The sequence below is a fragment of the Bufo gargarizans genome, chromosome 3 (genome assembly GCF_014858855.1).
Source record: "Bufo gargarizans isolate SCDJY-AF-19 chromosome 3, ASM1485885v1, whole genome shotgun sequence".
Lineage (NCBI taxonomy): Eukaryota > Metazoa > Chordata > Amphibia > Anura > Bufonidae > Bufo > Bufo gargarizans.
In genome coordinates, this window is record NC_058082.1 from 11,784,246 (window position 1) to 11,809,806 (window position 25,561).

A 25,561-nucleotide genomic window follows, 5' to 3' on the forward strand; every position below is an offset into this window, starting at 1 on the left:
GCTGGGGGCCCCTAAGGAGTCGGAGGCCCGGGGGCAATTGCCCCCCTTGCCTCTATGGAAACGCCGGCAATCATACCAACAAAATACCAGGACAACAATCTCAGGATATCGAACTTAATATCCCGGATCAGCTGCCTGTCTAAACGGGAGTAAAAATGCAACTCTGGAAGCACTCCACCCCATAACAAGCCTCAAACTCCAATCCAACGCAGGCTCACCTTACGCCTCAGGAAACTGAGCTGCCTACGATCTGGGCGTTAATCGGACAGACACCCGAACCGGACAGACACCCGAACCATTGATAGCAGACAGCTCAATCATACGCCTCCTTCCCTGCTGATCGGAATTTGATTTCTTCAATGAGCACTACACCCGATCCACGTGACAAGAAACATCCTTCCGTTGTAAGCCATCATGAGACACATAGGTGCGACTAATCAGCTTGCTGATGCGAAAAGCACCAAAAAATGCAAGGACAAACGCCACCTTAAACAATAGACGTTCGTAAACAGACACGCAAACATACTGTAAATCCGCAACTAGGCCCATTAACAAATCGAAAGAAACCGGACGACGACCATCCATAGAAGTGACTGACTTGCGGTAGCCCTTTAACGCTTGAATTGACACAAATTCCTTTGTTAAATCAGGAATATTCAAAAGTTTAAACCAGTAAGCTAAACCCGCTACCCGTTTCAATATACCGGAACCCGAGAAACCTGTCTCATAGGCAGAACCAATAAAAAACAGCAAGAACTGGATTAAATCCCCACTAAACCCATCATGACCTAACTGACCACAGAAAAGCAACCATTCTATCCAAACCGTCTAAAAAGAGTGCCTCGACGAATCACTCAGTGCACGGCACGACTCATCAAGGCAAAGGCGACCCAAGTGCCAGACTCCAAAGATGTTTCAGGCAAGGAATCCCATTCTGCGCCGCCTCTGGTGCCAGCATACGAAAACGATCCCACTGTAATCGAGACAAAGAGTCGGGCAATAGTGTTAGACATTCCAGGAACATGATGAGCACACATCTATGTATTAAGCTCCAACCCACGCTCCAACCCGCGCAGAAAAACTTTGTCCAAACCCTAAGATCTGCCTTATGATCAACATTTAAACAGATGAAGTGTAAGGGGCTCCGGATCCCTGACGTAGCCCGCGCTAACCGTCAACAAAAAACCTGCCCCATCAGTATAATGCAATATGCAAAGTTCAACTTGCCCAACAACGATTGAAATTGTCCCAAGCGAACTTTCCGCAAACCAAATAGTTTGTGAACTAGGTTACCTAACTCTGTTAACTTGTCGAGAGGTAACTGGCATTCCATAGCAATGGAATCCAAATCAATACCCAAAAAGGAAAGCACTGTCACCGGCCCAACGTTTTTTTCGGAGGCCAGAGGAACCCCAAAACGGTGTGCCACCTGTTCGACAGTATAAAGCAATAGAGAACATTGCTGAGAAGCAGTCTGGGCCTATACAAAGGAAATCATCCAAGTAATGTAGCACTAACTGAAAACCCGACTTCATTCGCACTACCCATTCCAGAAAAATGCTAAACGCTTCAAAGTACGAACAGGAAATAGAGAAACCCATGGGCAGACATCGATCAACGTAAAAATAGTTATCCCACATGCAACTCAAAAGGTAAAAGCTCTCCGGATGCACTGGTAACAAACGAAAAGCCGCTTCAATATCTGCCTTGGCCATGAGGGCTCACGCCCCGCACAGACGTACCCAATCCCCTGCCCTGTCAAGAGGCGTATACTACTGAATTCAACTTATGTCCAATACCGTCATTAACAGAGAACCCTGCTGGATAGGACAAATGATGGACCAGTCTGTATTTATTGGGTTCCTTTTTGGGCACCTCTCCTAAAGGAAAGACCCGCAAGTGGGGCCACGGTGGGTCAAGAAATGGACCCGCCATTCGTCCCAAGGTCACCTCCTTGGCTAACTTATCCACCACCACGTGATGGTGCTGTTGGGCTGACTTCAGGTTCTGAGGACGGAAAACCGGTGCGTCGGGCACAGAAGGGATTTAACCTGTTTGGGACATAGGGCGTACAGGTACGCCCTGATGTCCTGGTACTTAAGGACACAGGGCGTACCTGTACGTCCTGTGTAGTTCCGATCACCGCCGCGCGGCAGGCGGTGATCGGAACAAGGTGCCTGCTCAAATCATTGAGCAGGCACCTTGGGTCAATGCGCGGTGGGGTCCCGTGACCCTCTCGTGTCGGCGGTGCCATCAGGTCGCCATGCGGCTGTAGGGGGGACACGATGGCATGGAAGGCAGCACGATGCCTTCCTTATGCATCGGCACTGTCTTCCGATGACGAGCCTGTGAGATCCAGCCCCCTGGATCTCACAGGCCAGAAGCTGTATGAGTAATACACACTGTATTACTCATACAGCCAATGCATTCCAATACAGAAGTATTGGAATGCATTGTAAAGGGAATCAGACCCCCAAAAGATGAAGTCCCAAAGTGGGACAAAAAAGTTGAAAAAATCAAGTAAAAATTATTTCCCCCAAATAAAGTAAAAAATAATCGACATATTAGGTATTGCCGCATCTGTATCGACCGGCTCTATGAACATATCACATGACCTAACCCCTCAGATGAACACCGTAAAAAATTAAAAATAAAAACTGCTAAATAAACCATTTTTTGTCACCTTACATCACAAAAAGTACAACAGTAAGCGATCAAAAAGGCGTATGCCCACCAAAATAGTACCAATCTAACTGTCACCTCATCCTGGAAAAAAAATCGCCTAAGAAAATAAAAAAACTATGGCTCAGAATATGGAGATACTAAAACATCATTTTTTTTGTTTTAAAAAAGCTGTTATTGTGTAAAAGTAAATTTAAAAAAGTATACATATTAGGTATCGCCGCATCCATAAGCCCCAGCTCTAAAAAAATATCACATGACCTAACCCCTCAGATGAACACCGTAAAAAAATGAAATATAAAAACTGTGTAAAAAAAGCCATTTTTTGTCACCTTACATAACAAAAAGTGTAATAGCAAGCGATCAAAAAGTCATATGCACCCCAAAATAGTGCCACCGTACCTAAGATAATAACCCAAAAACTGAAAAAACTATGGCTCTCAGACTATGGAGACAATAAAACAAGATTTTTTTTTTGTTTCAAAAATGATATTATTGTGTAAAACTTACATAAATAAAAAATAAGTATACATATTAGGTATCACCGCGTCCGTAATAACCTACTCTATAAAGATATCACCCCTCAGGTGAACACCGTAAAAAAAAAAAAAAAAAAAAAGTTAAAAAAGCTATTTTTTTGTCACCTTACATCTCAAAAAGTATAATAGCAAGCGATAAACAAGTCATACGCACCCCAAAATAGTGCCAATCAAACCGTCATCTCATCCCGCAAAAATCATACCATACCCAAGATAATCGCTCAAAAACTGAAAAAAACTATGGCTATCAGACAATGGAAACACTAAAACATGATTTTATTTGTTTAAAAAATGAAATCATTGAGTTAAACTTACTTAAATAAATAAAAAGTATACATATTAGGTATCGCCGCATTCGTAATAAACTGCTCTATAAAAATATCACATGACCTAACCCCTCAGGTGAATACCGTAAAAATAAAAAAGGTGTCAAAAAAGCAATTTTTTGTCATCTTACATCACAAAAAGTGTAATAGAAAGCCATAATAAAGGCATACGCACCCCAAAATAGTGCCAATCAAACCGTGATCTCATCCTGCAAAAATCATACTCTACCCAAGATAATCGCCCAAAAACTGAAAAAACTAGGGCTCTCAGACTATGGAAACACTAAAACATAATTTTTTTGGTTTCAAAAATTAAATCGTTGTGTAAAACTTACATAAACCTGCTCTATAAAAATACTACATGATCTAATCTGTCAGATGAATGTTGTAAATAACAAAAAAAAGGTGCCAAAACAGCTATTTCTTGTTACCTTGCCTCACAAAAAGTATAATATATAGCAACCAAAAATCATAGGTACCCTAAACTAGTACCAACAAAACTGCCACCCTATCCCGTAGTTTCTAAAATGGGGTCACTTTTTTGAAGTTTCTACTCTAGGGGTGCATCAGGGGGGCTTTAAATGGGACATGGTGTCAAAAAACCAGTCCAGCAAAATCTGCCTTCCAAAAACCGTATGGCATTCCTTTCCTTCTGCGCCCTGCCATGTGCCCGTACAGCAGTTTACGACCACATATGGGGTGTTTCTGTAAACTACAGAATCAGGGCCATAAATATTCAGTTCTGTTTGGCTGTTAGCCCTTGTTTTGTAACTGGAAAAAAAATATTAAAATGGAAAATCTGCCAAAAAAGGGAAATTCTGAAATTGTACCTCTATTTTCTACAAATTCTTGTGGAACACCTAAAGGGTTAACAAAGTTTGTAAAATCAGTTTTGAATACCTTGAGGGATGTAGTTTCTAGAAGGGGGTCATTTTTGGGTGGTTTCTATTATATATGCTTTACAAAGTGACTTCAGACATGAACTTGTCCTTAAAAAGTGGGGTTTTGAAAATTTCTGAAAAATTTCAAGATTTGCTTCTAAACTTTTAAGCGTGGTAACAGCCCCAAAAAATAAAATATAATTCCCAAAATGATCCAAACATGAATTAGACATATGGGGAATGTAAAGTAATAACTATTTTTGGAGGTATATAGAAGTAGAGAAATTGAAACTTAAAAATTTGCAAATTTTTAAAAATTTTGGGTAAATTTGGTATTTTTTTATAAATAAAAATGAATTTTTTTACTCCATTTTACCAGTGTCATGAAGCTCAATATGTGACAAAAAAACTGTCTCATAATGGCCTGGATAAGTCAAAGCGTTTTAAAGTTATCACCACATAAAGTGACACTGGTCAGATTTGCAAAAAATGGCCTGGTCCTTAAGGTGAAAATGAGCCTGGTCCCTAAGGGGTTAAAACCAAAACGAAAACCTTTGTCCAAAAACTGGATAATCACTTAGAAACTGTAGCATTGCTTCGAGTCTAACCAACGTCGTCCCTTTTTCCCACAGAATCGCTGTGATGAGACCTCGCTTTGTGTCTAAAACACTTCGCTTGAGCATGCAATGCTCCGCAGGTCGCACACTCATGCTTAAAACGACACGAGGCCCCGAAGCGGAAAAGCCCCTCATTGAGCTGCCAGCAACAACTGGGTCACTGGTTAGCCGGGGACCCAGCCCCTGAGGGTGAACCCCCCGGCCCCTGAACGAAAAGGCTGTGCAGGAGCCCGCGCAGCCATCATCAAACACATACACAAGGAGATATCCTTGTGGTCCCACCGCAAAGAGGGACGGACTGTCTTGCGGTGCTGGAATTGCTCATCCTACCGGAGCCAGGCCACCCCGCCATAAACATTTGTACATTTTCTGTAACAAAAAAGGGCTGAGCAATTCTGTGGAGCACGTTCACCAAAAACATTGGCCAGTATGGCGAATGCCGGAAGCCAATTGGAAAAGTGCGCTGAATCAAATGATACAGACGCCGTTCCTCCTCCTCTTTCTTACTCTCGTCTGTTTTTCCTCTGTCCAAATTAAATTTTTCAAAGGGAAGCAGGGTAAATATCTTGACATACTCATCTTTCCATATATTCTCACTCACTTCCTTCTTTAAATGGGCCCCGAGCGGACTGTCAAAACAAACAAACTTCACCATGGGCCGCGTCCACCGTATGCACCAAAGGGTTACCCGCTCCCTTTGAGGCCCCTACCGAATCAAAATTAGGCTGAACCTTAGGCTATGCCATCTCAGCCCCTCAACAGCCAGATCTCAACTACTGGATAATATTTACATTTAAAAAATACACCTTTGAGCCAAGCAGAACCAAGGCTGTGAAGGTACATTGAGAAGATTCTCCAGAGGCTCATTTACTACTCTACTAGGAGCTTCACTCTACAACTATAAATATGTGCACCCTGAAGAAACCTCAGAGAAGAGCAGCCGAACCCCTCAATGTGTCTACACCAAAATGCAGACTATAGAGATGTGAGTATCCATTATCTTGTATGTAGATACTGAATATATAGATTATAGAAGTCAGTGACGCTTTCCAGGTTTGTGTCTCTTCTGCCATACCCAAGAGAAATGTTCTCCATCCTGTGGCACTGGAGAGTCACCGTCTGTTAAATGCCACTGTTCTAGACAGAGGTATGGCCAGAGTTAGCACAATGAGGTTGGACCCCATCAATGGCTGAAAAAAAGGGGGACAATTATTACTCCTTAAAGTCTATGATTGTCTCCAAACTGAAAGCCAGTAAGTATAGCTCCAAGTGTCCAGGGCCGGACTGGGGATAAAAACCAGCCCTGGAAAAAGTTGCATACCAGTCCCACAGCATTGCGTCATTATTTACTTGTTTATAAAAGGGGCACACAGTAGTTAAATACTACACCATGCAAGACACTACATTATACAGATTGTGACTATTAGAAACAGAATGAAAACATGAATCTATATCACAGTATCAGCTAAATAAAACAAGAAATCAGTAAGAGATGTAGTCACCAAACCTAGCTTCTACTTTCCATATTCCACTCCTTTCCTCGCTGCCTCCAAGAGTTTGCAGATTCACTTCCCTAAAGAAGGTAAGGCACCTGGATGTCAAGCAGGACCCAATGGCTGGCATGTATATTATGGGGGCAGGCCCCTTCACAGTAATTATTAACCCCTTTAAGCAGTCCCCTCTTCACAGTAATTATTAACCCCTTTCAGCAGTCCCCTCTTCACAGTAGTTATTAACCCCTTTCAGCAGTCCCCTCTTCACAGTAGTTATTAACCCTTTTCAGCAGTCCCTTCTTTACAGTAGTTTTTAACCCCTTTCAGCAGTCCCCTTTTCACAGTAGTTATTAACCCCTTTCAGCAGTCCCCTCTTCATAGTAGTTATTAACCCCTTTCAGCAGTCCCCTCTTCATAGTAGTTATTAACTCCTTTCAGCAGTCCCCTCTTCATAGTAGTTATTAACCCCTTTCAGCAGTCCCCTCTTCATAGTAGTTATTAACCCCTTTCAGCAGTCCCCTCTTCACAGTAGTTATTAACCCCTTTCAGCAGTCCTCTCTTCATAGTAGTTATTAACCCCTTTCAGCAGTCCCCTCTTCACAGTAGTTATTAACCCCTTTCAGCAGTCCCCTATTCACAGTAATTATTAATCCCTTTCAGCAGTCCCCTCTTCACAGTAGTTATTAACCCCTTTCAGCAGTCCCCTCTTCACAGTAGTTATTAACCCCTTTCAGCAGTCCCCTCTTCATAGTAGTTATTAACCCCTTTCAGCAGTCCCCTCTTCACAGTAGTTATTAACCCCTTTCAGCAGTCCCCTCTTCATAGTAGTTATTAACCCCTTTCAGCAGTCCCCTCTTCACAGTAGTTATTAACCCCTTTCAGCAGTCCCCTCTTCACAGTAGTTATTAACCCCTTTCAGCAGTCCCCTTTTCACAGTAGTTATTAACCCCTTTCAGCAGTCCCCTCTTCATAGTAGTTATTAACCCCTTTCAGCAGTCCCCTCTTCATAGTAGTTATTAACTCCTTTCAGCAGTCCCCTCTTCATAGTAGTTATTAACCCCTTTCAGCAGTCCCCTCTTCATAGTAGTTATTAACCCCTTTCAGCAGTCCTCTCTTCATAGTAGTTATTAACCCCTTTCAGCAGTCCCCTCTTCACAGTAGTTATTAACCCCTTTCAGCAGTCCCCTCTTCATAGTAGTTATTAACCCCTTTCAGCAGTCCCCTCTTCACAGTAGTTATTAACCCCTTTCAGCAGTCCCCTCTTCATAGTAGTTATTAACCCCTTTCAGCAGTCCCCTCTTTACAGTAGTTATTAACCCCCTTCAGCAGTCCCTCCTTCATAGTATTTAACCCCTCTCAGTCCCCTCTTCATGTAGTTAATTATTCCCCCCTTTGCTCTCACAGTAGTTAGATTTTAACCCCTTTCAGCAGTCCCCTCTGCATAGTTATTCCCCCCTTTCAGCAGTCCCCCACTTAACAGTAGTTATTAACCCCTTTCAGCAGTCCCCCTTCACAGTAGTTATTAACCCCTTAAGTTCCTCCTTCAAAGTTTTTATTAACCCCAGCAGTCCCCCTTACTGAAGGGGGACTTCTGGGTTTAATAAATACTGTGAAGACTGCTGAAAGGGGTTAATAACTACTGTCTGTGAAGGTCCTTCACAGTAGTTATTAACCCCTTTTTCAGCAGTCCCCCATTTACAGCATTTATTAACCCCTTTCAGTCCCCTCTTCAGTGTAGTTAATTATTCCCCCTTTGCTCCCACAGTAGTTATAATTAACCCCTTTTAGCAGTGCCAGCCCAGTAGCCATTCACAGACTCTTAATCACAGCAGACTTGTTCCTTACCCCCTTTCAGTTTTTGAAAATCCATTCCCCCCCCCCCCCAGTCCCTGGCCCCGCCACAGCACACAGCAACAGCACAGTCTTGGCCAGGCCAGCTAGTACTACGAGCGAGTCGACTACTTCTACTACCAGTACCTGCTCATTCGGCACTCGGCAGCGCCCCTCAAAGTCTGTCTTCCTTCCCGCCGCGCCTGAATTGACAGCGCTGTGATATCAGTGCGCTGAGCTGCCTGAGCGCTCTGCGCTTTTGCAGATTGGTGTCACCCAGTGCGGCTGGTGTCGCCTGCGGCCGGCCGTGCGTCAGTCAGGGCTGCCGGCCTAATGGGAATTTTCCCAGTATCCCTGTAGGCTAGACTAGCTCTGCAAGTGTCCCACTGTGATAGCATAAGGGAGACCCAAATCATGGACTCCGCCACTGAAGGACATACCAAAAAAGATATAGAGCCACATTTCTTAGGCTATTTTCACACTGGTGTTTTGGCTTTCCGTTTGTCAGATCCGTTCAGGGCTCTCACAAGCGGTCCAAAACGGATCAGTTTTGCCCCAGTGCATTCTGAATGGAAAAGGATCTGTTCAGAATGTATCAGTTTGCCTCCGTTCCGTCTCCATTCTGCTCTGGAGGCCGCTTGCAGCGTTTTGGTGGCCGTCTGACGAAACTGGGCCAAACGGATCCGTCCTGGCACACAACCTAAGTCAATGGGGACGGATCCGTTTTCACGGACACAATCCGGCACAATAGAAGACGGATCGGTCCTCCATTAACTTTCAATGGTGTTCAAGACGTCTTGGCTATGTTACAGATAATACAAACGGATCCGTTCTGAACGGATGCAGACGGTTGTATTATCTGAACGGATCTGTCTGTGCAGATCCATGACGGATCCGCACCAAACGCGAGTGTGAAAGTAGCCTTAGACACCGGTCTTAATAAAGCCCCATAGCTAGCGATGGATCTGCTGAAGTTATGAAGAGTCGGAGGCATCTACATAACTTTGGCGCATCCAGCGGAAGTTCTAAATATAAAACAGCTTCCTAGCGGTCTTACCTTTAGACTATTTTCTATGCCTGAAACAGGCCCTTTCCCTGCCATGCCCACAATTTTAGACCTGGCGTGAGCGGGGAAAAGTCACAGAACTAACTGTTGCGCCGCCATCTGCGCCTGAAATATTTCAGATCAGTAAATGACCCCCATAGTATGCCTGATTCTACACCAAGTTCTATATTAGTTTATACTGGTGTCAGAGCTAGGGGTCCGTTACTCAGGAACCCCTCTATAAGTGAATGATAAGCAGACTTGAGTTATTCATCTATTTCTGGAGACTGGGCATTTTTTGCAGGTTCCGTAGATCGACTCATAGCAAACAGCACCATCTTTAAAGCCACACAGTACCTCTGATCTGCGTGGAACTGTTATAGGCTACCCATAAAATTCAATAGGGCCACACTATGATATCACACCAAGACATATAGAGGGTCTTTTCTATTGGATTTCACATGAATCTGAAGAAAAATAAAACAACAGACCATGCTCCATCCATCGTAGGGCGTCATATGGAGCACTGCACCAAAACATGGGGGGTCATTTATTACGCCTATATTAGGTGTATTTTAGGAACAGATTGTGGTGCACCGCAATCTGACAACTTTTCCCCGCTCGTGCCTGTCTAAAAAAGTGGGTGTGGGGTCAGCGGGGAAGGGCTAGCAGGCCCGTCTCCTTTACCAAAGTGATCTAAATGTAAGTCAGCATGGAAGCTGGCTTAGATTTAGAACAGTCGCTGGATGCGCCGAAGATATGGAAAGGCCTGCGCCTCTTTATAACTTCAGCGGATCCACCGCCAGCTATAGGGGTTATTAAGACCAGCGTCTAAAATAGTCCCTAGTAGAATCCAGGGATAGTGATGCCAAAAATGTAATGTGTACCGCCTTAAGATGATCCATAGCAGTAAACTACTTCTTACTGACATTAGAATGCTCTATCTGTATGCAGGACCTGTCATATGTCTCCAGGAACATGGACATTTTATGATTAAACCTTAGTCTGATAGGTAACTACTCATTGTAGAAGTTCTGTAGGTGCAGCACAAGAATAGTCTGAAATGACTTATAATGCAGATATCTATGTATTCTAGACATCGGACAAGCTCAAAGCTGTCACGTTCTTGTGTGAGATCTCCTAAAAGAATTGCTCCCATCCAGATTTCAATGAAGAATTCCACATCTGCTTCTAGGAATTTTACCGTGATGTTCTCTTATAAGGTTGATGACATCACCCGAACAGTTTTTCTGATAACGTCCCTTTTGTGTTTCACCTTCTTCTTCTACTTCATTGTGATTATGCTGAAGGTCTTCTTCACCACTCCTCACATGCAGGAGAACCCTCGATACGTCCTCTTTGTCCACATGCTCATCAATGACACGTTATATATCATCTTGACAAATTTCATTATAGTTTCTTACATGCATTCTGTATATTTCCCCATAATTGTTTGTTTAATGATTCGATCCCTGGGTGGCTGTATCTTTCTAGTGACTCCATACAACCTGGCCGTCATGTCTCTAGAACGTTACATAGCCATATGTTTCCCACTGAGACACTTAGAGTTGTGTACACCAAAGAGAGCTAAATATGCAATTGCTGCGGTCTGGGCCATAGGGTTGTCTCTAAGTACTGTAAGCTCCTCTGCCGCGGTCTTCTTAGACGAAACACCTCCATATAATCTTTATATGTTGTGTGGTGTTTTGAAGGTGGGCTTTAAACAAAACATGGTCAGGACATTCGTCAATACCTTCAGCTTCACCGGGGTGGCCTTGATCATTGTATTTTCCTATATTAATGTCATGCTGGTTGCCAGAAGAGTCGGTTCTGGTCATTCTTCAGCCCTCAAAGCTGGTAAAACTATGATGCTCCATGCCATTCAACTCATATTATGTATGGTCGCCTTCATTTCCACCTTAACTGAGACCCATGGAAATAACTACATGTATTTTTTAATAATTTCAAATTATGTTTTGTTCACATGTGTGCCCAGATTCCTCAGTCCACTCATCTACGGAGTAAGAGATGAAGCTTTCCAAAAACATATAAGGAAATATTGCTTAATAACTCATGTCTGTTGTCCACATTGAAGTTTGAAAAAATGATAATTATTCCAATAAAAAACTTCATAAATGAATATGCTTTTTAACTTCTCCCTTTCCTATATAAACAGGTGTTGTTTTTGGCAGAGAGGTCACTAGGAGTTCTATTGATAGCAGGTTGATAATATCAAGAAGTCTCTATGAGTAAAGACAGCGGAGGTGGTCATACTGGAGAGCTCAATGACTGTCAGCTTTTCCATCACATGCCACCAAATATTTGCCCCAGAAATGGCCAAAAGCAACAACAGCTCAGTCATAAAGCATTGGTCTATGTGTTTATACGAGGGGATTGTTGATCTCTAGAGAATAAAAAGTGAATGTCCTTGACTAGCACAGCAAGCGGGTGCTGAAAGACATTCTTCTATCTCCACCTACTATAATGTATAATCCTGCAGTCTCCATCCAGAGGAAGAGATACTGTAAAATATTTCCTACTGATCCCCTTTTTCTTTGCACTCTTTCAGTAGAGACCTCTATAGTGTGACCGCTCCTACTGTAGACACCTCTATAGTGTGACCGCTCTTACAGTAGAGACGACGATACTATGACTGCTCTTATAGTAAAGATCTCCATAGTGTGACCGCTCTTACAGTAGAGACCACCATACTGTGACTGCTTTTACAGTAGAGACCTCCATGGCGTGACCACTCTTACAGTAAAGAACTGCATAGTCTGATCGCTCTTACAGTAAAGACCTCCATAGTTTGACCGCTCTTATAGTAGAGATAACCATACTGTGACTGCTCTTATAGTAGAGATTTCCACAGTGTGACTCCTCTTACAATAGAGACCTCCATAGTGTGACTTTTCTTACATTAGAGACCTCCATAATGTGACTGCTCTTTTAGTAAAGAACTGCATAGTCTGACAGCTCTTACAGTACAGACCTCCAAAGTGTGCTGCTCTTATAGTAGAGACATCCATGGTGTGACTGCTCTTACAGTAGAGACCTCCATAATGTGACTGCTCTCACAGTAGAGACCTCCATGGTGTGACCGCTCTTACATTACAATTATTTTCCAGCTTCTCACCACAATGTATGGAATCTTCTCTTGTATAAAACAAGCCCTCATGCCGCAATGTGCGCGGAAAAATAAAAAAAGTTATAACTATGGGAAGACATGAAATTAAATGGCAAAAATGGAAAGTGTCAGGAAGGGGTTAACACTATGCACAGATTATGTGAGGGTAGTAGAAAGGATGAGGATTTAGTTGAAATCAGTTGAACATTTACTAAATCAATTATCTTCAGGTAGTCAGTACAGATACAGTTCATTTGTATGGCATCAGTGTTGACTCAGAAATAGGTTCAGTAGTATTCCTTTTATCAGGTTTAGGCAATTGTCAGTTAAGGAGTTCTCTTTAAGGCTGACACGTTACAGGCAAGGCTTCGGTAATTATTCTAAGTCCAAACTATAGCACTCTGGTACTAAATATGCTGTTTTCTACTTATCTTGAGCTATCCAATAAGTGCATTCTCCCTCGCGGCAGGCAAACTCTCTGTGACATTATTTGCAGGATGCTCTCCTGAAGTATTCAGGTTCACTATATCTCGGAAGGCTTCTAGTGAAATAGGATAACTACTAGTGATGATCGAGCACCAAAGTATTTGGGTGTTCGGGCCGAACACATTGCTATATTCGTGTGCTCGGCCTAGCACCCGAGTATAATGGAAGTCAATGGGAGACAACCCGGCACCCCCTGCTCTGAAGAGGGGAGGGTGCCTGGTCCATTGGAAAAAGTCAGAGAGTGACAGAAACACCACCGAAATGGATCGGGAACAGCATGGGGACGATGTCTGGATGCATCTTTGATTCCCAGGTCGCTGCTGAGAACCATGTTGTCCGAGTTGTACACCACTTTTACAGACTGACAAAAATACGCTCAAAACCCCCCCAAAAAATCAATTTTACAGAAAAAATTGTTAAGAAACATTCTTTCCTGTATATTCAATTGTATATAAAGTGCACGTGCTGCAAAATATTACAAGCAAGAGGCTCTCCTAAACAGCTTGTATATCACATAAAGGAGGGCCTCATTCACATTGTGGTACAATTGTTCAGGTAGTGGGACTCTTACACTCATAAAGCCTATGCACTAAGTGAAAGGGCGGCCAAAAATTACAAGGAACCGGCACTCCAATACACCCTTTGTTACACAAAAAGGAGGGCATCATACACACTCTTGAAAAATTATGAATGATGGCCTGCTGGTGACCCTCAAAAACATTTGGAGCAAGGGTCTGCTGATCTGACCATCTAAAATCTTAGGGGCGAGGGCCTGCTGCCACATTGGTGACTCTAGATAACCTCTGGGTTATTGCACGTCCCCTTGACGGCGACGATCCATTTGGATGTATGCTCTATCAACTTTCGATGTTCTTTTCTGCGGCTACCATGGTGATCACGGGTAATGGGGAATCGGCGTTCAATGCCGGAGAGGGAGCGTGAGAAAGGGATACCACATTCAAGGGAGGTCATTGGCTAAAATCTGATTGGCTGTTGTTGCCTTTCCCCTTTTTTTTCCTAATTGTGAACCACCCAGAGAGGCTGGGTCAAGTTATTAAAGCAGAAGAATCCAAGGAAGGCAGCAGGCGCGTGGCAATTATCCACTCCCAACTCGGGGAGGTAGTGACGATAAATAACAATACAGCACTCCTAAGCAGCCCTGTTATTGGAATGAGTACACTTTCCGTTAACGAGGATCTATTGGAGGGCAAGTCTGGTGCCAGCAGCCGACTTGCTCCCAGACTCCACAATGTTCACTCAGTGTGCCATCATGGTGAGGATTGTGTTGACCAGACTCTTGGCTACTGACACTGGATTTGTAGTTGAGGGCCTGCTACCGCTTTGTTAACTCTATATAACTTCTAGGCAATCGCACGTCCCCTTGACGGCGACAATCCATTTGAATGTCTGCCCTATCAACTTTGGAGCAATTTTTCAACACGGACCTTCTGATATAGCACCGTTTTGCTTGTCCTCGTGACCAGAGGAATGACAGATGAGAAGTTATCTTTGTAGCGGAGGTTGAGATGGGTGAACAACCAGTAATCCTTGTTGTCTAAAATGCGCATAACGCACAGGTTGTGGGAAAGGCAGCCTAACATGAAGTCATCCATGTGTTACAGAGTACCAACAGGCAAGACTTTGCTGTCATCATCAGAAGGTGAGCTGACCCTGTAAAAGATTGTAGGTGAGGGCCTGCAGTTGAGCTGATCCTGTAAAAGATTTTAGGTGAGGGCCTGCAGGTTACCTGACCCTGTTAAACATTATATGCGAGGGCCTGTAGTTGAGCTGACCCTGTAAGACATTATATGTGAGGGCATGCAGTTCAGCTGACCCTGTAAAACATTATGTGCGAGGGCCTGCAGTTAAACTGACCCTGTAAAACATTATATGTGAGGGCATGCAGTTGAGCTGACCATGTAAAACATTATATGCGATGGCCTGCAGTTGAGCTGACCCTGTAAAACATTATATGTGAGGGCCTAGAGTTGAGCTGACCCTGTAAAACATTATATAGGAGGGCCTGCTGCTGAGCTGACCCTCTAAAACATTAGGAGCGAGGGCCTGCTGGTGAGCTGACGCTCTAAAACATTATATGCAGTGCTTGCTGTTAAAATGACGCTCTAAAATATTATATGTGAGTGCATGCTGTACAGCTGATGCTCTAAAACATTATTTTCAAGTGCATGTTGTTCAGCTGATGCTCTAAAACATTATTTAAGAGTGCCTTTAGGTGAGCTGATGCTCTAAAACAGTGAGGGCCTGATCCTGTAAAAGATTTTAGTTGAGGGCCTGCAGGTGAGCTGACCCTGTAAAACATTATATGCGAGGGCCTGCAGTTAAGGTGACCCTGTAAAACATTATATGTGAGGGCCTGCAGTTGAGCTGACCCTGTAAAACATTATATGTTAGGGCCTGCAGTTAAGCTGACCCTGTAAAACATTATTTTTTTTAAAGTAAATTTTAAAAAGTATACATATTAGGTATCGCAACGTCCGCAATAACCTGCTCTAAAAAAATATCACATGACCTAACCCCTCAGGTGAACCTGTAAAAAAATAAAAATAAAAACAGTGTAAAAAAAGCAATTTTTGTCACCTTACATGACAAAAAATGTAATAGCAAGCGATCAAAAAGCCATATGCACTCCAAAATAGTGCCAATCAAACTGTCATCTCATCCCGCAAAAAATGAGACCCTACCTAAGATAATCACCCAAAAAATAAAAAAAAATATGGCTATCAGACTATGGAAACACTAAAACATGATTTTTTTGTTTCAAAAATGAAATCATTGTGTAAAACTTACATAAATAAAAAAAATTATATACATATTAGGTATCCCCATGTCCGTGACAACCTGCTCTATAAAAATACCACATGATCTAACCTGTCAGATGAATGTAAATAACAAAAAATAGAAACGGTGCCAAAACAGCTATTTCTTGGTATATTGCCTCACAAAAAGTGTAATATAGAGCAGCCAAAAATCATATGTACCCTAAACTAGTGCCAACAAAACTGCCACCCTATCCTGTAGTTTCTAAAATGGGGTCGCCTTTTTGGAGTTTCTACTCTAGGGTGCATCAGGGGGGCTTCAAATGGGACATGGGGTCAAAAAACCAGTCCAGCAAAATCTGCCTTCCAAAAACCGTATGGCATTCCTTTCCTTCTGCGCCCTGCCGGGCGCCCGTACAGCAGTTTACGACCACATATGGGGTGTTTCTGTAAGCTACAGAATCAGGGCCATAAATAATGAGTTTTGTTTGGCTGTTAACCCTTGCTTTGTAACTGGAAACAAAATATAAAAATGGAAAATCTGCCCAAAAAGTGAAATTTTGAAATTGTATTTCTATTTTCCATTAATTCTTGTGGAACACCTAATGGGTTAACAAAGTTTGCAAAATTAGTTTTGAATACCTTGAGGGGTGTAGTTTCTAAAGTGGGGTCACTTTTTTGGAGTTTGTACTCTAGGGGTGCATCAGGGGAACTTTAAGATTTTTGGGCCTCGGACCCGAATCCGAACATTTCCGTAAAAGTTCGGGTTTGGTGTTCGCCGCTTTTTGAAAGGCTGCACTGCAGCCAATCAACAAGCGTCATACTACTTACCCCAAGAGGCCATCACAGCCATGCCTACTAATGGCATGGCTGTGATTGGCCAGAGCACCATGTGACCCAGCCTCTATATAAGCTGGAGTCACGTAGCGCCGCCCGTCACTCTGCTGTTACTAGTGTAGGGAGAGGACGCTGCTGGACTTGTGATTTCAGGGAGAGAATAGGAGAGAATCTAACTCAGCGATCTACAGAGAAATATTTGTGTGGGTCCAGGGCACTATCATTTTACCCTGCCCTGAGCTCATTGCCCATAAAAATCCAAACTTTTAGAATTCTTTTAGTTAGGTGGGTGGCGGTGGCGGCCATTTTATGCAAGATCAGTGCACCAGCACTGCATCTGAGCTTTTGGGACATTGCAAATCACAATTTTTTGGGGGCAAACTACAACATCTGTATTAGTCAGTGTGCTATTTAAGGTAGAAATTCACCCATCATTTTCTGGGGTTTTAAAAACACACAATTTTTTTCAAATAAACAGTATTTTCCAGATCTGCAAGTGTTAAATTCAAGTTTAATATCTACAGCTTTCATATTCTGTTAGCAAAAAAAGACTTTTTTGGCAATCTACAACATCTGGATTAGTCAGTGTGCAATTTAAGGTAGAAATACACCCATCATTTTCTGGAAGGAAGGGGCAAGTTCAGACTCCGAAACGAGGCTGGTTACAGCAGCTACGGAACTTAAAGGAGTCTGCAGACCCTATGGTGTCCTAAACACTTCAAAGAATTTATCGATTTCAGCCAAATAGGCGCGCGCTTAATCATCATAAACGTCACAAGCTGACCCAGCCTCCGAAACCGCCTCCTACCTGATTACGTGGATAAACCCAGATCACGTGACCGGGGATCACATTAACAAGCCGGAAGGTCCTAGACATCTATTCCGGCGTTCGACCGCATGCAGACCCGATCTTTTCAAGAGGGACTGAATCAGACCACACGTCTTCTGGAGGGGTAATGTACAGAGTATCTACGTATATACTACACCTATGCTCTAACCAGATACAATATAGATTATTGTCTATACCCACAACGGAGCATTGACACATTGGGCAGCAGGCTGCAGCAATCCATATAAGTATCACCTCATATTGAGGTAGCAGCATTATCTGGCTACATTTGGAGTTTGTTGGCCTTAACATTGCGAACTGTTATAAATCCATCTATCCCATTGATATATTGGGAGGCAGGCTGCAGTGACTCCCACTTAGCTACCTCACGCCAAGGCAACAGCGATACTTGTTATTGACTACCTGGAGTTTGCTGATTCACATTTGCAATATTCAGTGATCGATAATTTGTATAATTTTATACATTTTTATTTTCTATATGGCGCCTTTTTATGTGTGATATATTTCTGTATTTACTTATGTTATTTGATTAAATATAATTTTAATATTGTATTGATCATCCATCTGGTCCCAGATAGTTGAGCGCCCCCTAATTATATACGTATCATTTTTGCTTTCTTTGCGACCAAGGATAGGCCGCAAGGGTTGCGCACTGCATCCAGTTGGTACGGGAGGTTTGAGCCACTGTATCACTTGTATTTTCTTATAGTGTGCAATTTAAGGTAGAAATACACCCATCATTTTCCGGGGTTTGAAAAACACACTCTTTTGACAAAAAACACTATTTTCAGGCCTTGCAGCATCAGCACGTGTGAAATTACAGGCTTATATACTGCTGTCAAATTCAGTTTTTAAACAAACACTCGTTTGGGCACAAAAAATTTTGTTGGCAGCCTTTGATGCAGATGTCATTGTTAGATACACCTGTAATACATTTGGGTTATATTCAGAGATTTTAAATACCGCCATTTGGTGCGCCAATATTGAATTTAGGCCTACACTGATTCGGGGCCTGTGAGATACCACCTCTACATACAGGAGTTTGAGTTAGGCATTTGAAATACAGCCATTTTGTGCAAATATATATTTACTTCAGGCCTACAGAGGTTCCGGCCCTCTGAGATACTACCTCTACATACAGGGGATTGAATTAGGCATTTGAAATACAGCCATTTTGGGCAAAAAAAATCTTTTATTGAGGCCTAGTCTGGTTCAGGCCGTGTGAGATACACCCTTTACATACTGTCGTTCTATTCTACTATTAATTAAACACCCATTTAGGGCAAGATCCTAAATTTAAATAAGGGACGTGGCCCAGGTCGTGGTGCTGCTGGTGGACCTCCTGTTGCAGGGAGAGACGTGGTCGATCTGTGCCAGCTACACGCACAAGTGAAACCCCTTTCTCAGGTGCGAGTAGGCGACAGAACCTGCAACGGTATTTTGTCGGGCCTAATGCTGCTCTACGAATGGTGAGGCCGGAACAAGTACAGGCGATAGTAGATTGGGTTGCTGACAGTGGATCCAGTTCCTTCACATTGTCTCCCACCCAGTCTCCTGCTGAAAGATCAGAGTTGGCACCTGATGTGCTGACGACAAGTCACGAGTGGTTTGCACGCTGTGCAATCAGAGCCTGAAGCGAGGCAAAAACGTTCTCAACCTGAGCACAACCTGCATGACCAGGCATTTAAGTGCAAAGCACAAGCTGCAGTGGAGTAGACACCTCAAAAACCAAGTAAGGTCTCTGGCTTCTCCTGCTTCCTCTTCTGCTGCAGTCTCGGTCTCTTCATCCACCTCTGGAGTGACAGTGCCACCTGGCACCCCGCAAACAGAGGATCTGCTAGCAACACCACCACCTGGGTCATCAAGCATCTCCACAATGTCCCACGGAAGCGTTCAGCTCTCCATCTCCCAAACACTGGAGAGGAAGAACCCCCCGACCGGCCTTTGAAATGCTGTCATTCTGTCTGGTGGAGACGGATAGTTTTAAAGGCCTTATGGCGGTGGCTGTCCCACAGTACGTCGTGCCCAGCCGCCACTACTTTTCCAGGCGAGCCATCCCTTCCCTGCACAACCAAGTAGGGGACATAATCAGGTGTGCACTGCGCAACTCAATCTGTGGCAAGGTGCACCTCACTACGGATACGTGGACCAGTAAGCATGGTCAGGGGCGTTATATCTCCATAACAGCACACTGGGTAAATGCAGTGGCGACTGGGCCTGAGGCAGATAGCAGTTTGGCCCATGTCCTTCCACCACCGAGGATTGCAGGGCGCTTCAGTTTGCCTCCTGTTGCTTCCTCCTTCTATTCTGCTTCCTCATCCTCTACCGCCTCCTCATCCGGTCAGCTTAACACTTTCACCACCGACTTCAGCACAGCCAGGGGTAAACGACAGAAGGCTGTTTTAAAACTTTTCTGATTGGGGGACAAACCCCACACCGCGCAGGAGCTGTGGACGGGCCTTGAACAACAGACCGATGAGTGGTTGGTGCCAGTGAGCCTCAAGCCCGGCCTGGTGGTGTGCGATAATGGGCAAAATCTCGTAGCAGCTCTGGGACTAGCCGTTTTGACGCACATCCCTTGCCTGGCACATGTGCTGAATTTGGTGGTGCAGAAATTCCTTAAAAATTACCACGATATGTCAGAGCTGCTGCATAAAGTGCGGGCCGTCTGTGCGCACTTTCGGCGTTCACACTCTGCTGCTGCTCCCCTGTCTGCGCAGCAGCGTAACTTCGGCCTTCCCGCTTACCGCCTCATATGTGATGTACCCACAAGGTGGAACTCCAACTCGCACATGCTGGACGCCATTCTCAGCCTTACTATCCCACTTCTATGCCTCCTTGAAAAAACGCTGCTGACGATGATGAAAGAGGAAGTGGCACAGGAGGAGGAAGAGGGATCATTTTGTAGGGTTTCTGGACAGTCATTAACAAGTGGCTCCGAGGGTGGGTTCAAGCGAGAGTACAAGCGCACACTAGTAGACGCGCTGCTGATGGCATTCCCACCTGACAGCTTGGGCACAGTGGAAGCACAAGGCGAAGGCAGAGAAGGAAGAGGTCACCAACGCAGCTGGGGCACCGCCAGCACCTCAGAAGGCAGAGTTAGCATGGCCGAAATGTGGAAAAGCTTTGTCAGCACGCCACAACAACCAGCACCACCAGCTGATATGGAACGTCTTAGCAGGAGGCAGCATTTCACCAACATGGTGGAGCAGTATGTGTGCACACGCCTACACGTACTGAATGACGGGTCTGCCCCCTTCAACTTCTGGAAAGTTCCAAACTAGAAAGGTGTGTTTAACTGATAGGTTTGTGATCATAAACCATACACAGAAGGTAGAAGGGGAGAGAAGGAAAAAGGAGGGAGAGAGGAGACAAGTTGATCTCTCTAGAGGGGTCTATCAAGATGAAAGCCATGGTGAGATGCACTATGATGGACCACCCAGCTTTCCTAGGAGCAGAAGTGAGATTCCTACTAGGACTTGGTAAGAGACACAGAAAATGATATTTCATTTTAATAAGACTAATTTAATAGTGTGGGTGAAATTATACCATCTAGATTGGCGAATAAATAAATACATTAATTAATTGATCATCTCCATATTGAGATGTAGTCTTAGGATATTGTGAGGCTTCATTCTGCCTGCAGAAGAATCTAGACTCATAATCTAGCAAAGCATTAAATGATTGCTTATATATATATTGATAGAACATTCTTCGCCAAGCTAAGTGAAGGATTCCCACAGGAAATACTTATTTCAAGTCCTTCCCATTTAAGATATGGTCTAGGAAAGATCCTAGATCCCTGTTATTTGTCTTAATAGTCTTACCAAAGTTATATGTGTGAAAATAGTCCAGGATGGGGCGGAAGGATACAGTTATCTCTTCTAAGTTATATCCTTGTTTGGATTTGCCCATGCCTGAAGTCATGTGATGTGTAGTTGGTTAGAGGGGGCGGAATGTATTTAGCATTCCATATTGATGTCTAGGATTAGACAGGCCCATCCTGATATCATGAGGTTTTCTCTGAACATAAGTAATGTATATAACTTATGTTCCTATTTTGATATCCTAACCTAATAATAGCTTGGTTATAATATGACAAGTTATTTCCACTCACACGTATTGTTAAGCTTGTAATGCTTTATATTAACTATATATATATATTCATTTGCATGTATCATTGTGTTTATATACTTATATATGTTTATAACCTTGTAACCAATAAATCTGCATATTTTTATAATACCCGTGTATTATTGTATAATGTAGGAGTACAGTTTTATCATTTACGTCATCTCACGTCAAAAAGAACTTGTTTATCTGAGGAAATAGTCGGACTCAGATGTGAATTGTATCAATTAGGTTGTCTACAATTCACCAGGTCATGATTTTGAAGAATTTATGACACATTTTATAAATTTTATTTTTTATGGTTAATTATATTTTATGACCATAATTAATAATTCTTAATTGAATTATTACCCCCCGACAGTAGGCTCATAAAAAAACATCGAAAGTTGATAGAGAAGATATCCAAATGGATGGTGGGTGTCTCACAGGGGGCACCTCTGCATAGGTGACAGGAACATAAATTTAAAAAAATCATCTGTTACATTGTCAGGTGACATTTTTGAAATTTTGCTGGATAGAAACCCCTGCTCTGCATAGTTGACAGGGAATAAAATCTACTAAATTCTTCTTTAATTGATGCGCGCCACATCCTTTCATTCAATGCTTAAACTTTAACAACTTGTACCACATTTGCTCTTCAATAATTTGTCCCACATTTGCGCTTTAAAAGATTTCCGCACATTTTCGCTTGATCAAATTTTTATTTTTATCCATTTGTGATCAAATGATATAGTGAAACATCTACTTTGGGGCACTCCGTAAAAAGCTTTATATCCTCATCCTCAAAGGGAAGCCTACGTTTAATTGTTCTGGGAATGAAAAAGCTTTAGATCTGGTACCTCCTATTCCCATTTAATTAAATAGTGCATATTTATATGAACAGGAGAAGCATGTCTCTTCCGTTGTTCAAGGCCACTGTACATTTCATCTTGTATGGACCACTGCACTTTTTTTATAAGACAAATTCATGGTTACTTTAACCACTTTAATCAACTCTTAATAGTGTCCTCAGAAGAGAATAAAAATCTCTTAAAATTAGTGCCTGACCCAGAAGAATCATCTAAATCTTTTGATTCTATATCAGTCGGGATCTGAATCTGAAGAAGATTCCTCTGAGCTGACTAATTTAGGCACCTTATGTTTGAGAGAGGATGGGCTCAGCCCAGCTACAGTATAAAACTTTTAGCTAAAGGTAAACACATCTCTTACTTAATCACGTCCCTCAAGTCCTCTCTGATAAAAGGGACTAAATCTTTGGCAATATTTCTGGTACATCTTTTGCATAGTTTAGCACAGGATTCAGGCAATTTTACAGAGCAAAAAGTACATTTCCTAATCTTAGGAACTGCCTTTGCTTTTTGAGAGCTGTCTTTTCCCATTACATGCACACCAGAAAGACAAAAAATATAGGGGTTGGTAACTCACCCCTAGCACATAGGACACTTACAACTGCCGATCCCAGAACAGTCATGCTGGCAGCCTCATGCATTACTAAGTTGTGCTTATATAGACTCTCTCACTTGCAGACCCCAGATCAGAGGGTGACTTCCGCCTTGATCCCGCACCAATTATCTGCCCTCCACCAATTTTCTGACGCTGGAAGCTTCACTATGCATTCCACCACGTCACTTCCTGCTTCCACCAGACGCATGGATGTTCCACATTCCACGTTTGCACGCCGGCTATAAGCTCTCCCTGATGCCGCCACAAGAGCCGAACCTATCAGATTGTAGCTAGGGTTCACATATGACCGGAGGGACTCCTTGAGTTTCCGGTTTTCATATGGAATCTCCCTTGCCCGGTGTTCCGTTAGATTTCCCTACCTCATGAGATTTCCCTACCCTCGTCACTTCCGGAAAAATTACGGGCCAGTGCTTTTTCCCTACCCTAACTGCTGGTGAGGCTCCCAGCGCATGCGCAGTGTCGGACGGTGTCCAGCTGAGAACATCCATCCGATCACCGCGCCTGTGCACTGGTACGTAATTTTTCCCTACCCTAACCGCTGTTGAGGCTCCCGGCGCAAGCGCAGTGTCGGCTGGTGTCCAGCTAACTCTGCTGTGAAATTTCCCTACCCCGTCGTTGTGCGCCTGTGCAGCACGACACACCTCCTCACATCATGTCCGGTGCGGCCGTAAGTGACGAGGGTAGGGAATTCTCACGAGGTAGGGAAATCTAACGGAACACCGGCGCACACAGAGCGGAGAAGAAGGAGCAGTACCATTGCCACATACAACTGCCGGAGATGCGGTTCCCATCGGACAAACACAGGTACCCCAAATAGGGTCTGGCTACTGTCTGTTCCACTCATGTCATGAGACATTTAAAATAAAAGAAATAAAACCACCATTCCTGTTTGCCTCCACAGATGCTGTCTCATAGTCTTGCCATGAGAAAACCTCTTCCACTTGGAAGGGAGAGGAAGACACTAAGGAATGCTGGAGGATGATCTACTTAATTCTTCCTGTCCCTACCTGATTGTAGGTGGGTCTCTCTAATGGTAATGCCATCGTGGAGGATGAAAAGGAAAAAATATTTTTATATTTTAATAGTTCAGAAATTTTCGAATGTGGCGATACCATGTTTTTTTTATTATTGTTTATATATTATATGTAAAATTGGGAAAGGGGTGGAGATTTCAAGTTTTAATATTTTTATTTTTTTTTTTTACTTTTTAACCACCTCAGCCCCCCTAGCTGAAACACCCTTAATGACCAGACCACTTTTTACAATTCTGCACTACACTACTTTCACCGTTTATTGCTCGGTCATGCAACTTACCACTCAAATAAATTTTACCTCCTTTTCTTCTCACTAATAGAGCTTTCATTTGGTGGTATTTCATTGCTGCTGACATTTTAACTTTTTTGTTATTAATCGAAATTAATTGGAATTTTTGCAAAAAAATTAAATTTTTCACATTCAGTTGTAATTTTTTTTTTTTAAAAACGACATCCATATATACATTTTTCGCTAAATTTATTGTTCTACATGTCCTTGATAAAAATAAAATTGTTTGGGAAAAAAAACAATGGTTTGAGTAAAAGTTATAGCGTTTACAAACTATGGTACAAAAATGTGAATTTCAGCTTTTTGAAGCAGCTCTGACTTTCTGAGCACCTGTCATGTTTCCTGAGGTTCTACAATGCCCAGACAGTAGAAAAACCCCACAAATGACCCCATTTCGGAAAGTAGACACCCTAAGGTATTCGCTGATGGGCATAGTGAGTTAATAGAACTTTTTATTTTTTGTCACAAGTTAGCGGAAAATGATGATTTCCTTTTTTTTTTTTCCATGCAAAGTTTCATATTCCACTAACTTGTGACAAAATATAAAAACATCCATGAACTCACTATGCCCATCATGAAATACCTTGGGGTGTCTTCTTTCCAAAATGGGGTCACTTGTGGTGTAGTTATACTGCCCTGGCATTTTAGGGGCCCAGATGCGTGAGAAGTAGTTTGAAATCAAAATCTGTATGGGTATATGTAAAATGACACCCCAAAACACATTCCTCCACTTCTCCTGAGAACGGCGATACCACATGTGTGACACTTTTTTGCAGTCTAGGTGGGTAAAGGGGCCCACATTCCAAAGAGCACCTTTCAGATTTCACAGGCCATTTTTTACACATTTTGATTTTAAACTACTTCGCACTCATTTGGGCCCCTAAAATTCCAGGGCAGTATAACTACCCCACAAGTGACCCCATTTTAAAAAGAAGACACCCGAAGTTCATGGAAGTTTTTTTTTTGTCACAAGTTAGTGGAATATGAGACTTTGTAAGAAAAAATAAATAAAAAATTTCCGCTAACTTGTGACAAAAAATAAAAAGGTCTAGGAACTCGCCATGCCCCTCACGGAATACCTTGGGGTGTCTTCTTTCCAAAATTGGGTCACTTGTGGGGTAGTTATACTGCCCTGGCATTTTAGGGGCCCAGA

General features: G+C 42.9%; 2 protein-coding genes across 2 annotated transcripts in view; both read left to right on the top strand.

Moving 5' to 3' along the window:
* LOC122930758 (odorant receptor 131-2-like) overlaps window positions 1-10,557 on the top strand; it is a 34,263-nt gene extending 23,706 nt beyond the window's left edge. Inside the window, exon 2 of the mRNA XM_044284329.1 lies at window positions 10,510-10,557. Coding sequence (XP_044140264.1) covers window positions 10,510-10,557 — 48 coding nt within the window. The remainder of the gene's footprint in view (window positions 1-10,509) is intronic.
* Window positions 10,558-10,621: 64 nt separating this feature from the next.
* LOC122930759 (odorant receptor 131-2-like) lies at window positions 10,622-11,506 on the top strand. The gene has a single exon (XM_044284330.1). It carries the CDS (start codon window positions 10,622-10,624, stop codon window positions 11,504-11,506), a length of 885 nt encoding a protein of 294 aa, XP_044140265.1.
* Window positions 11,507-25,561: the final 14,055 nt, after the last annotated feature.